This window comes from Sturnus vulgaris, chromosome 5, assembly GCF_052056855.1.
Source record: "Sturnus vulgaris isolate bStuVul1 chromosome 5, bStuVul1.hap1, whole genome shotgun sequence".
In the NCBI taxonomy this organism is placed as follows: Eukaryota; Metazoa; Chordata; class Aves; order Passeriformes; family Sturnidae; genus Sturnus; species Sturnus vulgaris.
The window spans coordinates 47,107,670-47,124,857 of NC_142247.1; the positions used below are offsets into that span (position 1 = coordinate 47,107,670).

At 39.1% G+C, this 17,188-nt stretch overlaps 1 protein-coding gene across 3 annotated transcripts in view; it reads right to left on the bottom strand.

Annotated features, from left to right (window-relative positions):
• SRGAP1 (SLIT-ROBO Rho GTPase activating protein 1) overlaps window positions 1-17,188 on the bottom strand; it is a 145,369-nt gene that overhangs the window by 60,138 nt on the left and 68,043 nt on the right. For all 3 annotated transcript variants that reach the window (XM_014888581.2, XM_014888580.2, XM_088165657.1), the window contains exons 2-3: window positions 10,651-10,846; window positions 8,065-8,227 (exon numbers count right to left, since the gene is read on the bottom strand). In XM_014888581.2, the coding sequence (XP_014744067.1) occupies window positions 8,065-8,227; window positions 10,651-10,846 (359 nt within the window). The remainder of the gene's footprint in view (window positions 1-8,064; window positions 8,228-10,650; window positions 10,847-17,188) is intronic.

Below are 17,188 nucleotides of genomic sequence, written 5' to 3' on the forward strand. Positions count from 1 at the left end.
GGCATGAAAAACTGCACCATACATTTGTTTCTTGATATTTATACTCATTGTTCATCCTAGACAGTGAATGCAGCATTGCTCACAAAACCCATTCTGAATTACAGCACCCTAAAAAGAGTGTCTCAGGGATGCAGAGGCAGACAGATAACATCTGGACAAAAAACTTCTAAAAAGAAACTCAGAAGTAATTTAAGATATTTTCCCAAAAAGCATCAGGAAATTAGGTGCCAACAGAAAGGGTAAAGTTCAAGATTAATGTTTTTAATACAACAAACTGTGTACTGGTTTATCATTGCTATGATATATACAAAAACGAAATCATGCAGAATTCGATGTTCTAGAGGAACATCCTGCCCAATATTACATCTAGGATAGTCTTTGTTTCTCAGCACATGCAACTATCTAAATATTTATGCAATAAATAATTGTGGCTCCTCTTTGAAACAGATACTCAACTGCATAATATTCCACAGAGTGTGCTGCTGAACCAGCTTTGTTTAGTTTTTCTGGACTGTGACTCTACTTTCATTCTGACCCAGAAGAAAAAATAAATGCTTAGCAGTAGTCATTATCAAAGCAAATATGTTAAGACAAGAGTATTTAATTGGAGTCTCATTGAAATATATTCGTTTGTTAGTTTTCCACAGCAGTTCAATCTGATGAAAATGGTCGCAACAGTGCAAGAGCTGAAGGCATTTGTATCACAGCCTCTGGAAAACAGCTGCAGAAGAGACCTATGGGACTTGGCAAACAGCCTGGCTACACTTCTGTGATGCTCAACATTCTAACATCCATGCTGGAAATGTGAGATTTTTTTTCCTGTGAATACTTTGACAATTAGTCTGGCTTCTAAAAACCCCAACTGCATGACAGATAACAGCCTTAGCTATGAGAAGTACTTTGTATTTGTATGGAAGCCAAAGGAAAATCCTCAGGGACAACTCATCTCCAAAGCTGCTAACGCATACTTGGCCACCACTAAAACATCTGAAGGAATAATGTTTTCTGAATGAGAATTTGCAGCACAACATCCACATTATAAGGAGAAACCACATCACACATCCCATCCACTGTCTTCCGTGAGGATGAAACAGTTACATAGGGTAGCTCAAACAGAAAATTCTGTGTGTTTTTTTCTCCTGCTCCTACTATACTACTTCAACTCTGGGCAGTATTTTAAAGCACCTGTCATATCACTTATCAGTACTCACTCTAATCCTTTTATGCAAGATGGTTTTACACTGGCAAGAAGCAAGGAACATAGTTTAGAAAAAACACTTCAGTGAGATTCTTGCATTCCCAAGGGCATTAGCTGTAGCAGCTAAGGCACAGCAAGACAGCTGCCCTGAAGCTGAGGTAGACAGAATTACTGTGAAATTTTCCTTATTGCTTATACTTTTCAAAGACTGGTATTTTCATGAGGTATGCATTAATTCTGAAGTATCTAGAACACAAGGCTTACTACTTCCATTACTTTGCAAATATCAGATTATTTTAATCTAATAAGGACAAAATTTCATATATGCTAACAGTACACAGAGTGCTTATGAAGAACTAGAAAAGGACTGCAGATTTGCAAGCTGCTGTAGGGAATGCCGTAAAATCTTCAGCAAAAATTCTGAGCTGCTTTTCATTGCTTTACACTGGCACTCTGCCTTTAAAAGTCAACAGCACAGCTCTAACACAGCTTACACACCTCCTCAAAGCCACAAGCGGAGGCCACCTGTTTATTCTTGGATAGCTCAATATGAGTGGTTTATTAAATTACTTTAGCAGAAAGAAGGGCAAAACATACAAATAAGATGTTTGACATTAAGATAAGAGCATACCCATGTGGGAGGAAAACACTAGATGAACTCCAGCTTCAAGCAATTTATCCCTTTCAACTGTTGCTTGCAGCCATCTTGAGGCTGATGAGAAGTCAAGCCCTAAATACAGCAATAGCAATTCTAAGGCAAGATGCCTTAACCTGGTAGTTTATTTGAGAAGGTGAGACAAAAAACCCCAAACCAATTTTCTCTTTACACCTTGAGATTTTACTGTAAGCAAAGTACACAGCAGTTCATTGAAGGATGCACTCTTTTCTCCTCTTAATGCAGTCCCACCTTAATGGAAATAAACACCAGGTGAGCTGAGGATTTACTGAATGATCACTATTTAGTAGGACCCATTTCTTCCCTTTGCTCCTTTTGAGCTCTCTCCAGCACTGAAATACAAGCAGTCCAGCCCATCAATGGTAAACTTGAAAGTGAATGGAAGAGATTGCAATAGAGAAAGGTGCTGTTGTAAAAGGACAATAAGCTTTAAACTGGAAAGCAAAAAGAGGAGGAGGGAGGTGATCAGCAAAAAGAGTGAAAATTGGGAAGTGACAACCAAGCAATGCCACACAATCACAAAGGAGTCATCCTTTCACCACTTCATCTGTGGACTCCGACTCTCAGAGGACTGGTAACATTTTAATCGATTTCAATTCTGATGAAAGATTCTGTAGGAATTGTCCAAAAAAATCAAGAAATTTGGTTAAACTTAGCAGTATAAAATGAATTTATTTTTCAAGAACCAACACACTTTTCATTACCATTTAAGATCAAGAAATACTGACTTGAGTGGCAAGTGATACAGCATTTAGTGTGTAATATATGGCATACTAGAGCACCAGTTAAGAAGCGAATTTATTTTTAGTGGTTAATTGCTTTCCTATTTCTTGTTTATGCTACCTACTCCCTGCAGTAGGGTTCAGCATGTGTGAATGGTGTGCTCCGCTAGGAGCCTTTCCTCAGGGTACCCAAACAACAGAATGTAAGATGCAGTATACATTTTCCTGGAGCTGAGTTGATAGCTCTAATCAGGCTATTAAAAACTGACAATCACTGAAAGTGCTTATTTATTCATTGTGTCCCTGAGAAATGCACCAGTACCTATTAACCAAAAGAACGAAGAATATAATAAAAATGTTAGAGCACATGAAAATTCCTGCTAAAAATATTATATATGTTACTAATCTGGTTCAAGGCATTAAGAAACAGAAGTATATTTTTTTCACCTGATAGCAGCATACAAGTGCAACAGACAAACAAATGTACCTAAATCCTCCTTTCAGTATGTGCTCAATTTTCAACACATCAGTGGTCCTACTGATGTTATCAAGATCTGTATTTCTGGATTAAAGTTTGAGAAACTTAAAATTTTATTCCACATTAATATATTTTCATTGAAGTCTGCTAAAATTTTCCCATCCATTTCAGTTAAAGCATCATTTGGCACTCCAGTTTTACTCTTGTTTATTTTAACTGAAATTTAAGGGTCAGTCCAGTTCTTCCTGGAACTCTTTAGTGTCTGTATTTAGCATACACAATGCTCTTCAGTTACATCATTTAAGAAAAATATTCCGTGCCTATTGCTTTTAAATGAGTCTGCTGCTGGTGCCCTGGGAAGTGAAGTGCAAACCCTTCATGAGCTGCGTGACACTAACATAGCCAAGTCAGCAAAATTTTCTCACAGATTTGCCTGTCTATACCAACAAACAGCTTTGCTATCCTTTTAAACATTAAAATGTTTAAGAAAATGATGCAAAAAAAATCTATGTGCCACAATCTTTATAACACCAATCAGATTCAGCAGGTAGTCATATTCCTTTTTAATAGCCAGATTAAGGAAAAAAATATTTATTGTGCTTGGTTTCTCCAGCATCTTTTACTGTAAATATTAGAAGATAGTTCATCTTAGCTTATGTAGATTTCTGTCCAAGGAAGATACATGTTTATAAATTATAAATTTACAAATCTGCTTAAGGATTTTGTGAGTATGTGTTTATACAGTTTATTATTACTGCTGGGGAAACCAGAATCACTGCATGAAATATTCTGCATAATACTTTTCCCTTCTGCTTGACATTTCTCCTTATTACTTTATTCTTTAATTGTCCCCATGAGGCCAGCTACCCCATCTGCCTGAAGAAATGTGCAAGCATGCAAGGTTTGAACTCCATTACTTGATTTTTGTAATTTTATGTGCACCATAAAGGCCAGGCATCAACAGTAATCTTACTGCTTTTATATGCCAGCAACTAAAAAGAAAAGATTAGGTGCCTATCTGAAAATACGCGGCCTGACATAATGTCTTCCAATAAATGCTACAAAATCTCTGTACTAGATCCTATCTTTGTCCTGCATTTAGTACATTTAAACAGGTGCCAGTTCGTGACCGCTGGAAAAAAAAGAATGACAAATAGCTCCTGGGAGAACAAAATTAATTAATATCGACATGTTAAGGAGGCCAGACTAGACAGCAAAGCTATGTACAATTGGGTACCTGAATACAACACATCCAGTCCCATCAGACCATGTAAGGTAGAGCCAACAAGGATCATTTCCCCAAAACAGTCAAAATATCCAGACAGATGTATAAATGCACACAAAAGGAGAAACAGAATGATGAAGAACAGAGACCGAGACAAGGACAAGGTACAAAGGCTAAGGAGCATGGACACCCTCACCACTACATTTTACCAGATCATCATTGGCTATTGCATACACCTTTTACAGAACAAGTAGAAAAAGGGGTTTATACAAACTTATGGCTTGTGCTATATCACACATAGGAGGGGTAACAAAACAATACTCCAGTGGTAAGCATGGCCAGAAAAGGAGGAAATTATTCAATCTTTTCTTTAGTACAATTCAAGCTGGAATCAATCTTAAGATACAAATTCAAGCCACACTACTAAAGAAAATGTTGGGCTCACTTCATGGAGAAGTTTTGAGAACCAACATGCCCATCAGCAAGATGGAAAAGGTCAGTAACATCTACCATTGAGAAGCAGAATGGGAAGTCCCACCCTCTTGAGAAGAGAAAGGGGGAGAAAAAAAAGGGAGTAGAAAGAGTCAAGAAGTTCTGAGTGATTATGACTTTGCTGTTTTCTCCCCTTATCTTGCTTGTGGGCAATGGGGAAAACCATTCTGAGACACTTTTCTGCAGCAGGAAGACTGGGGCTTCAGAGCAGCACAATGAAGATCTGTTCTGGTCATGGATTTGGTGTATGTACTTACTCTCTAGTCTTGGAAATGGAGTAAAGCACCTTGCTGCTGCAAGACTGGTGGAGATTAAAACAAGATAAAAGTAGTGATGTGTAACACCACTAGATGAATAACCTGTAAGATATATAACTGAAAGATCTAATCATTGAATATAGAGAAGCTTGACTAACTGGTATTTGCAAATTATAGAATCATAGAATTGTAGACATTACATGCTCTTACTGCAACAGTCAACAGAGTACAGATATTTCCTGCTCTTGACTGTGGACTATAGTAAGACACTAAGCAAGCACTTGTTAGTCTATTTTTAAAATCTTCATATTGCTGCTTTTCTTGTTATTTATATTTATTACCTAGAGAGACAGTACATATTTCACAGAACAGTATGATCAGATTCCAGAGTAGAAGTATCTGTAGGAAATGGTTTGTCTCTACTTTAATCCAAAATCTGTGAACAGTGAACAAATTCCATATGCTTTCACAGGGATATGACCCCTATTGAGACTGATTATACTTTTCTCTGACACTATTTTATTCTAAATACATATTTTTCAAAAGTAATCTGCAGAATCACAAAAATTGACAGAAATTGCTTAAATATGCTATTTGATGTTTAAAAATCTCCAACAAAATCAATGACATTTTCTTCAGGGAGAATACAATTTTGATGGAAGACACTGTTGGCTGTCACCTTTCTCACTGTAAATGCACTTTCTCTTTGCCCCCATGACCTCTTTCCTTCAAAGAGGACTGTAGCACAGGACATGTGTTTTGCATCTGATCTTTTTGTTGCCCGGTAAATGTCCATTATGCACTTCTGTAAGTACCTTAAGTTAGACTGCTCATTCACATCTGACACAAACTATCACAGGATCATGGAAGGGTTTGGGCTGGAAGAGTTTCATCATCAGTTCTGCACCCAGGAACTAACAGCAAATAAATCACCAGTACTTTTCAACAAGCACCACGGCAAGAACTGTGCACACTGGGGCTCAGTGGAAAGACCAACCTTCTGCAACAAGTACTGAGCATGACAGAATGTCTTAAAAATGTGTGCTCAGAATTGATACTGGTGAACAAGCACTGCTACATTCAGTCCACGTGCCCATGAAGCTCTCTTATGCCATGTTGAGGTGCTGCATGTTTTCCTGCCACCCTTTCCCTGGTATTATGGGACTGGCTCAGATTCCTGTACACAGCCTTTGCTTACCTCACTCTGCCCATGTTCCACTTCAGCTAACAGCTGTTTGACATGACACCCTCACTCTGAGTGTCAGCTGGCAAACCCTGATGAAAGGTAGGAAAGGGCTGCTGAGGATCTGGACTCTACTAATGTGAGCTTTCAGTGATGCATGGTAAGACCATCTCAATTTCCCTGCTCTTCTTTCCCCTTTAGAAAATCCAAGTCAGGAATAAAAAGCAAGAGCAGCTGCTTGCTCTTCTTCAAGAAACAGTGCTAGAAAGAGAAAACTTGAAATGTTGCACCTGCAGGGTACAATATGGAGGACGGAAACAAGGTTATCAGGGAGATGTGACAATATACCTCCTGTTAACACACTGAAAATATCCACATTTTTTCTTCTGTTTGAGAGAGAAGCTGCAACAATCTCCATTAATAAATTATGAGCGAATATAAAAGGACACACACATCTCCATGAAAACTTCAACAATCTGTCCACCTGGACAGAAGGGAAGGAAAAACAAAATTTCTAGTGCCAAAGAACTGAACTATGCTGAAAGCAAACAGGCTTGTCTAATAATGCACGTGTATTAAAGAAGATATTTCTGAGATAAAGACACAAACAACTGGAAAACTATTCCAGATTCAATAAAAAAAAATTTCTACTGGTTTGCAACTCTGACATATCCACACATAGACAATACTACAGCCTGTTCAAATCACTTTATTGGATCAATTTCTATAACTATCTTCCATATTACAAAATTGAGTGGTTAGTTAATTACAGTTTTACATATCAGACATATTATATGAACAACCCATGACTGATAGAGAAACTATAAACTTCAACTCTGTTCCTGCTACAGGTTTTAATACATACCAGGAAGTTTGATTTAAGCTTTTACTTTTATTTCCTCCAAGTACAACCTATGTGCTCTCTAAATGATTATTCTTCCCACCCCAGTGCTATCTAGAATGATGGTCGGGTATATGTGAAACTAGTTTCCTGTTTTGAAAACATTAACTTGGGTACTGTTGCTATCATTTCATCACACAATTTATATCTTTTAACCTTTACTCTTCTTGAATTCTTTCTGTATGTTGATTGTCTACCTGCATCTCACTGTGACTAACAAATATGCATTTATAATCTATTTTTCTTTTGGAACATTTCAACAACGACTGCAAACACATTATGTAGATCTTGAGCTAAGGTTGCCTAGAGTGCTTGCTTAATACATGAGGGATTTACACATTCCATGTGTTATGAAAATACATAACAGTCATGGACAAGGACAAACATGTACAGAGACAACACTTAAAGGATCTAATAGAAATACTTCTGTTATCAGAAGTACGTGTTCATATTTAATATTAGGAAGAAAAGGAACACTTTTAGGAGAACTGCACCATATGCTACCAACTTTATGTAAAGGGACTACAAAGCAAACTTTTGCTTTGTCTTCAATCTGTTTCATTCACAATGAAATTCTTTTTCACAAATAATTCATTAATACAGCACTACTATTTGGGAGTCCTAAGAGAAAACTGTTTCCTTTCTGCATGGATAGACAAGTGTGCTTTTTAGAGAAGGACAGGCTTTTTCCCCTGCTTTTTGGATATTTGTGATTCAGCTGTTAAGGTCACCAGCATATACACCAAGATCCCTGGCATTTCAGCACTAAGTATTTGCTTCAAGGGAACAGTTATGAAGAATTTATATATATGCTAAAACAGATTTTATGCTGTGTGTGCTGAATCTTCTCCTCACATACTATCTATTAGGACACTTTTGCCTCCCTCATGCATCTTATAAGCCCAGATGGAGGATTGCAGGAGAGGCATTACCTTCTTGAACATTCTGGTGGAGTCCTCACTTATCTGCATGAATCGCATGATCACATTGTTCAGGTAGATCTCACTCAATGTTGCATGGTCTTTGCTTTCTCTTCTCACTTGGTTCAGGAGTAAGTACCAGCAATTCACTGGTGACAAGAGGTTCTGGTCTTTCCTGAGGAAGGAGAAACGCACATGTATAATGTATAGAAATGAAAAGGTTATGTTATTAACTGAAACACTGACATTTACAGTCATAACTTGTTACATAAAAATAGCTGCTTCTGAACAGTCTATCCATTCTTGGAATAACTCAGGTTAGGCAAACCTCAGATGACTTTTAAGACACATTCAAGTTTCGTGAGGCATGGGTACTCTGCAAACCACCTGAAAGTACAAAAATATCTTGCCACAAAGCTTAGAGGTGGAGTACATGTAAATGTTCAAAATCAATAAAGGTCACTCCTGGAAGAGTAACAGTGATTAATTTTTGACATTAGGAATAAACAAGTACTGAAAGCACAACCCAAATCCTTCATGAGCAAAATTGCCGTTGTAGCTGTTTCACTGCATTGGATTTGTACAACTGATGAAGTAGAAGAAAATGTCCCAAGCATCCACATTCTGTGAGCATCGCTCATAAATTCATAGCATTCATAAATACACTGCTACTGCTAGTCCTAGATGCATCAAATAGAAGATAAAGAGCAGGACTGGATTTTTTCCAGTGATCCAATTCTGAATTTCCATGACAGAATGTCATTTTTGCAATGTAGGTCCACTCCCAGCTTTAATGTAGCAAAAAGTCAAATCAAAGATGACTTCTCATTTCTTTTACATACTGCAAAATAAAAATACATGTAGTTCAGCAACTATTTCAGAGACAACAAAAACTTATTTATAAAATTTGTCTTATGATTTTATTGGCATTTTTCTATAAAGTTTGCCTTTCAACTCCCGAAACTTGCTGCTCTTTTTTTCCCCTCTTTTACAGGGATTCTCCTTTAGTTAAAAGGATAAAGCACATGAGGATAAAACAAGCAGAAGTGGTGATGAATTGAGGGAGAAACTCCTCCAACTCTTGGCAAACTTTTCTAATCATTAGCTATTCTCATTGTTAGAAATACGGCCTTTAATTCCCATCTAATTGTCTACTTTTAGCTCTCACTCTCAGAATCAAAGCAACAAGGAATGATTAACAGACAAAAGTATTTTCTTAATCATCAGTGCTTTGCTTTGCTATGAATCAGCAGTTAAGAAAACTTCCTTCATTTGTTTCAGAGAGACATCTTGACGGTGCAGCAAGGGGTTTTATCAGCCAGTTCAGACAGCATGAGCACTCCTGAAGGGCCAAGCTGATACTACTTGGTCCTCACTGTTTCTGCCTGTCCCAAAGCCAATTCCACAGACCTTCCTGATTGTTCTGGGAGCAATGGTGGGAACAGCTCAGGGGACCAACAACTAAAGCCACTTTTGCTGTAACCTCTTCTCAAAGCAGAGAACTGCAAGAACAAAGCCAAAGGCAGAACTCAAGTTGTAACCCCCATGCACAGCTGCCAGTCTGGATTTAACATGTTTAAGAACAAGGAAAGATGTTTGTACACACAGGAAAAAAGATTTTGCCACAAGCAGAACATAAGCCAGGGCTCTCTCTGAGGTAATGACATATGCACAAGTCGGTTATTTCAGAAAATCACTGAGTCACTAAAACAAATTTTAAGAAATAAACATTCATGCTCTTTGAACTGTGCAAGCTGTATTTGATTAAGCTTTCCTTTGCCAGATATATTTGGAAAATACTTTTGTCCTGAAACAACAGTTCTATCTGTGTAACTCTAGCACAGCATTGAGTGGGAAAATTATTTTTTAGTTTTACAAACACAAAATACTGTTCTAAATCCCTAAGCATAACAGGGCCAGACACATGCCTTCATTAATCAGCTCAAGTCAGGAAAATAACCGTATGAGACTATGTCATCTAGAGATGCACATGAAGCATTTCAGAAAACAATATGTTATGCCAGATACTACCTGACCACTTGTTTTGCACAAAAGATATTATGCCATTAAATTGTAAACAACGCATAACGTTCACATCATCTTTATTCCCACGAATCAGAGAGGTGAAGACACAGCAAAGTTCACATGCAACAACAAATCAAAGTGGTTTTATTTCTTAATGTCTTTTTTGGCCAAAATTTTCTTTTTTGTTGTTGTTGTAATATCGACTGGCCTTCATGCAAATACTTCAAAATCCTATCAACTCCACTAGATATAAGCACACAGATTTTCAAGCTTTGGGGCTCTGCATCTCTTCTAGATACTGGCTTCATTCTGGATGGTTTAAAATGCATATGGTAGATTAGGGATAATATTTGTGCAACTTATCTTTTTAAGAAACTGAAATGACTTGTCAGAAGCTGACATGAGTAACTGCCACATCAGTAGAGCAACATCAGCACTAGTATTTAGGCACTTATCTACCTTCAACTGCAATGAGAGCTGCTACACTGCTAAGCAGAGGCGGAAATTTTAAATAGATCTTTGAACCAGCAACAGGTACAACATGGCGGTGATGGGCAAGCAGGTTTCTCTTACTTGTACTGCTGATGATCCTTTGTACTTCTTGTTTTTGCCATGAACCTCTCTGCCAGCTTTTCCAGGTTTCGGGAATACTCCATCTCTATCTCTGATTTCTTGCGGAAGAAATCCTGCAGATCCTGAAGAAGCTGCACTCTCATTTCAGTCTGCTGCTCCAGGCATTTCTGTTGCTCAACGAGTTGAGCTCGGATCTCTAATGAGAGAAAAGCATATCCACTCAGGTTAGTGAAAGCAAATTAACTGAGTGTTACCAACAAAAATTACAAATACTTCAGTGTACCTCAGCCTCACAGCTACACCAGCTGGGCCTGGATTTCAGGCCCCGTGGCCCCTGTCCCCTGTAGTAGGACACAGCAGTGGCAGCTCTCACTTCTGCCACCACACATTTAATGCCCAGCATCCTGCCACCTGCTGTCTGTCTCATGAACAACTGTGGCAGGGACTCAGGACTCTGCTGGGCTCAGGTGAGTTTCCATCTTCCTCTCCCATGCTCTTCCTGGTGTCTGGCACTAGCACAACATTCAGCTTGGAGTGATCTTGCAGAAGGTGGTGCTGCCCTGAAGAATGGCTGGATAAACAAGCACTCTTTGGGCTAGGATCAGCCTGCTGTCAGGTGTTCTATCAACATGTACACCATGGAAACAACCTTGTGATAAACCCTGGAGGCATTATCCATTGTAACTGTGCAGGTGAGCTTCCATATCTGCCCTATCTCTAACAGGGAGGGAACCGGTGTACTATACATGCATTCAACAATGTTTTACAGCAAATACAGAGGAAAACATGTATCTGTATTTAGAGACAACTATTTGAAAATTTGCACAAGGTTCCAGAGATTATACTCTATTTTTCAGTATTAAAAAAAATCAGTTTAAAAGAATCTCAGTTTAGAAGAGAATATATGCTCACAGTTCTCTTCTAGTGCAACAGGGAAAAGCCTCCAGATTTCCTACTACTTTTTGCCATATAAAAAATTATTATGTAATAGGGTTTTTATTTTAGAGATTTCTGAGGTTTTGATTTTTTTTTTTTTAATTTTGGTTGGTAATTTTTTAGCACTTTTATTTCCTGAATGCTAACCAGTTAAACACATTCTGAGAACACTCAGCCTAAAAAGATCTCTCCAGTTCTTTAGACTTCATTACACTTTTGTCACCTGCCCAGGCACAGTGTACTCTAATACTGTGGAGCAAAATGAGGAGTAAACTTTCTGACAATAATATATGTGTATATTTTTTACACAATTTAATGCAGTAACAAGGATTTATCAATAGCAAAACACCCAGAAATTTTGTCCATGTAAATGCAAGATTGTTGTGAAAGTTTACTTGATTCTTCATGACATAACCATGCTGTGGGCAAAAAGATCCTGGAAATCTTCAAAGCCCACAGCATAGTTTGAAATAGAAGAGCATTCTAAAAGTCATGCTAACATCACATGGAACTGCAAATCACTAAGTAGTAATAACATCGCAAAAATCAGCTGATGCAACTAGGATCTAATACATCCTTTCTGATCTTAGATCAGGTATGAAGGCAGAGATCCACTCTGCTGGGACTCAAATGTGTATACTGAAATAAGGTACTACATGCACAGAAAACTGTAAAATTTGCTGGAGGAGGGAGACATTGCAGTATTTCCTTCCAGATCTCCTATGAGCTACCAGCTGCTGCATTAATCATTAATGAAACCATCCATTTTTATAGTCTGGGAGGTGAACCAAAACATTCATGGTTTGGTTTTCACTTCATTTCAAATCAGTTTGTTGGAAAAGAAACTGTGCCTCCAGCAAGGATGAGCCACTGTAATACAACACTGTATCAATGACATTCATGTACACAGAGGAGAAAATCACATTGGAGCCAGAAGGTTAACAACAGAAACAGACACTCAAGACCACTTTTTTGGGTGTCTACTGCTGTTAATATTGCAGTCATGGAAAATTCCTGTATGTGGAAATCCAGTTGTACAGATTCACTGGTCAGAAGCAGCAATTTTATCCATAAGCTGGAGTTTTCACTAAATCCAGATGCATGTACGTGGTCCCTATACTTTGGCTATCTCCCTTTCCCACTCAAGATTTTCTAGCAGTTACTTTGAAAGCAGCATTTTGTATGGAGCAACTATGTTCTTATTATTTTGTAGGTCAGTGTATCTTGCTGCTGTAATTCTTCTTTTTTAGGCAGGCTTTTACCATAGCAACAGGAATGAGAAAGATTTTAGAAACAGGAATATATGAATAGAAATACAAGAAACAATGAATAAGGGACAACAGATAAAATATGAGAAACTGCCTTAGCTTTTTGATGCTGTCTGGATTTCTAGTGGACAATAGTGGATTTCTTCAAACTTGTATTTTAGAATACAAAACTGAAGCATGATCTATGAAAGCTGATGGAGATGTACAAGCTCTGAGTAAGGTTGGTAAAATTTGGGGCTCAGGGGGCTGCAGCTTTATGAAGGAAGATTCGTAATTTCTGCTTATTTGAATCTCAGCAAAGAGAAAGAACATGTTGACTCCAAAAGGCTAAGCCTGTGGCCCCCTGCTTGAGGAGAAAAAAGGGAGATGTACATCCCACTCATGCTGGCTGACCACAGTCAGTCCAGAAGTGACTTCAATAGCAGTTCTCCTTCCAGTCTTTCATGTCATTCTGCTCCTCATTTTTTAATTCTTCTTTTACTAATAACATGTGTAATGCCATACTGGCAGGCTGAGGTAATGGCACTGAATAAGAAATCAGATCAGAAAATGTTGTGATTTCCATTTTCTGATGAGAGCAGTGGATTAAAAAAAAAACAAAACCAAAAACAAACAACAATAAATTTGCAGAACAAGTACTGGCAAAACAGGCAGGCGGCCTGAGTGGCTGTGTATGACAAAATCTCAGCTGGCCAGGTACTATTAACTATAATAGACTACTCATTACCTACTGCTACAGAAAAATGCACCAAGACAATGCTATTTTCTCTAACCAGTTCACATGTGTGATTTCCCTAGGGTCAGGAAGAGTGGTATGGAAAATTGCTGCACTGTATTTGAAGAAACAAAATCAGTATAGTCCAGACTTCATAGATACAGAGACAGGTGCAGCAAGTAAGAGAAAGGTGCCTGTCTTTACTCTTATTTTGCTGGCACATTTAAATTTGAAATTGTATTGATACCACTTGTAATGGACAATGACATTGTCCTATTCTTCTCTGCTGAGTGGCTGATGTCCAATAGCCAGACTATTTTGTGCCAGGAAAAGACCCGTTTAAACCCTGGATGAGTTAGCACCTTCTCCTCCTTTCTCCTGGCAGCTTTGAGTCATGCTCACTGATTTTCTGGCCAGGGGCTGGCTCAAAAGGAATCCCATCCATTTATACTGCAGTTTGAACAGACTGAGATCACATCAACTAGGAAAAAAAAATTTAAATCCACCCTACACTTTGTCCAAGATTTGCACACACAATCAAAGTGAGGAAGCAGTTAATTTGACAGCAATTAAATCAAACTGAATAAAGTTTTATTTCTAAAGATTTTAATGTTAAAATTTATTTTATTTATGCCCTCACAGATACCCTCCACTAGAATTACTGCATTAAATATAAAATTAATTTTGGTTTTGCCAGTTTTGAAAATATAACTCTAACCTTTCAACAAATCTTTATTTTCTTGACAAGTGGGTAAATCTGTGCACCATGAAAAGTAAAAAGAGACAAGATTATAGCTCCTTTGAAAGTTAAGTCAGAGAAGATGAAGCTGAGCTACTGACATCACTCAAATCATAATCAGAAATAACTCGTTAGTATTACAAATTACAGTACAGTATTACAAACAGTGACTTGTGTATCACTGCAGTGCTATAGCACTGTATTACCCTGAAGAACACAGTGACAGGCCAGTGCCCCGCCTCCGCCCCCCCCCCCCCCCCCCCAAAAGGAACCTGTGAACCTGTGGAGATAAACTACAATGTGACAGAATCTTTATGCTGGCTATACACCAGCATGGAACAAAGTTCTTCACTTCCGCTTCCACACACAAAAGCACCAGGCTCCATCAAACATCCCAAAAAAGTCACAGGAAACCCCCCCCTCCTCACCATACTAGCTCATAACTTGTAAACACATAGTATTAACCAAATTGACCCATGGACAGACCAGCACTGCTGCCCCGCTACAGAACTCCCCATTGCAATACCCACCCCATCCCTGCCCTGCAGTACAGCAGTGCTCCAGCCATGCTGCACTAGCCTTTCAGAACCTGGAGACCTTTCAGACCACCACAAACTCTCTAACCAACTCTCCAGCAAAGCAACTTTAAAGAATGTTTCATGGTGCTATGAAAACACCTGCCTCAAGATGCTTCCTACCTAAGCCACTCCAAGAGCTGCTGCAGCCTGCCACTCTTAGCTCCCATTTAGGTGGAACTAACTTTCATGCTTGCAGAGAAGCTCTGATATGGTGTCCTGGTTTAGGGCAAATTTGGGAGGGAACCTCTGAATGGGGTCCCTCTATGAAACAGATTCAAGCAGTCCCTCCCTCAACTGCTTTGGGGAAAAATATTTCCTCAGAGAAAAGTGGAAAAAGAAAAGCTGTTTATTTAACAGCCAAAATACTTCCTAGCACAAAAATGAACAATACTAAACAGCAAAACCTCTCGCCACTCCAAAGAGATGACACATTTAGAAGAGTTCTTTCCGTGGGTTGCCTGGCTCACTCAGGCTGTTCTCAGTCCCTCAGGCGCTGGGAAATGCCGTGGCCCAGGCCAGGCCTGGTGGGCCACAGGTGTGAGCTCCCAGTGCTCTTCTGGGTTTTCAGTCCAGAGCAGGTTCAAACTGTTCCAAGAAAAAGGAGAAAAAACACAGTCCAGGGAGCTTCTCTGCCTCAGCTAGCCAGAAAAACCAATCAAAAACAAAGGAGAGCTCTCTGCTGCTGTCCACTGCAGACAACACAGTTTGTGAGCAGCAACGCGGGGGAGCCAGTGCAGTCTCTGATAACAAACTCTGCACTTCTTCTTTCCCCTTCCTTCACTCCTGGAACCAGTCTTAAAGCTGCAGAATTCAATATTCAACACCAACTGAACAGACGATTTGGGGATACAGGCATCATACAGTCACTCCAAGACACATGGGCTGTGGTGTTTGCTGAAAGCTCTGGAAAATGCCACAGAGCAGGACGTGTCTACCCAGTCACACAGCTCAGCTGCATTGCAAGCCTCCACCTGCTGCCTCACCCTGCCTGTCTAGGAGCTATATTTAAGTCATGATTACAATATTCAAACTATGCAGAGATATTAATCCAGTGTTATTACTGGATAATCATACCAACAGCCTCGAGGCCTCACCCTTCAAAAAAAGATCACAAAAACAAGTAACTCAGCAGAACTCTTTGAGAGTACAGAGGCTCACACAAGACATAGTTATGTTTGCAGGTTTTCTCTCTTGGGTAACCACACTAAGCCACATCACTTGTCTCCAAATGTCTCCTTCACAAAAAAAAAAAAAAAAAAAAAAAAAAAAAAAGAGACAGAGATTACTTTTAAAACACTCAAAAATGTCTCATTAAATGCACTAAAACCAATACATGGTATCTTAGACTTTGCATTTCTAAGCCATTACACTTAGACAATTTTTTTAACCAATGAGTTATCAACACACCCCTTATTGTCATGCCAATAATATCCAGATCATATTTCACAGGAAAAGATACAGACCTTAAATTCAGCCTAGATATAATCTGGCGACCAATATGCATTTGTAATTAAGCAGCTATTGTAGCATTAATAATCTTGCAGTTCCTTCTCGAGAACACTTGAGTCTCATATGCCTCTCATTGTGCCCCAGTTATTTAGCATGAAGAATTGCTCATGTCTACCCCTGCTGATAGAAGTTGGGGTGCCGCATGGAGGGGACTGATCATTTCAGTTTCATTCCAACCACTGCCTTTGTAAGGACTTGGTTTTGGCTTCTTTGTCAAGACGAGCAGAGCTTTGGTCCAGCTGCATGCAGCTGGCCAACATCTCCACGTTTTTGTTTGAGGAAAGCACTTATCTCCAGCCCACTGAGGATGTTGCCAGCAGAGAAACCGCAGCAGGAATCACTGAGAAGGGCCTGGAGGTGTCCCTGTGCACATCTAGTACTCTTTAATGCCGTGTCCCATCAGTGCTCCCACACTTCCCAGGGACATTATTGCTCTTCTCAACAGACAAGAAGATGATGAGAGGTATCAGATACATGGTGGGTGCTTAGACCCAGCTGCCAATCTCTGAGATACACAGTCTAAAGATAAAGATGCTAGTGCTGTAAGGTTTTTATTTCTCAGAGACTTGACTAGAAAGCTATTTAAGTATTTCTATGACAAATGGTGAGGGAAGCTCTGTGGTCAGCAGGGAGTCTGGCTCACTCTTTTGCCCAGGTCCTTGTTGACATTTTCTTTGACCACAAGCAGGAAAATCCACTTCAAAAGCCAGGAAATTCCACCAGACTGACAGCTAATGAGAGATGCTGGGGTAAAGATCTTGGAGGCTGCTGCAGAAATGCCTTTAAATAGATC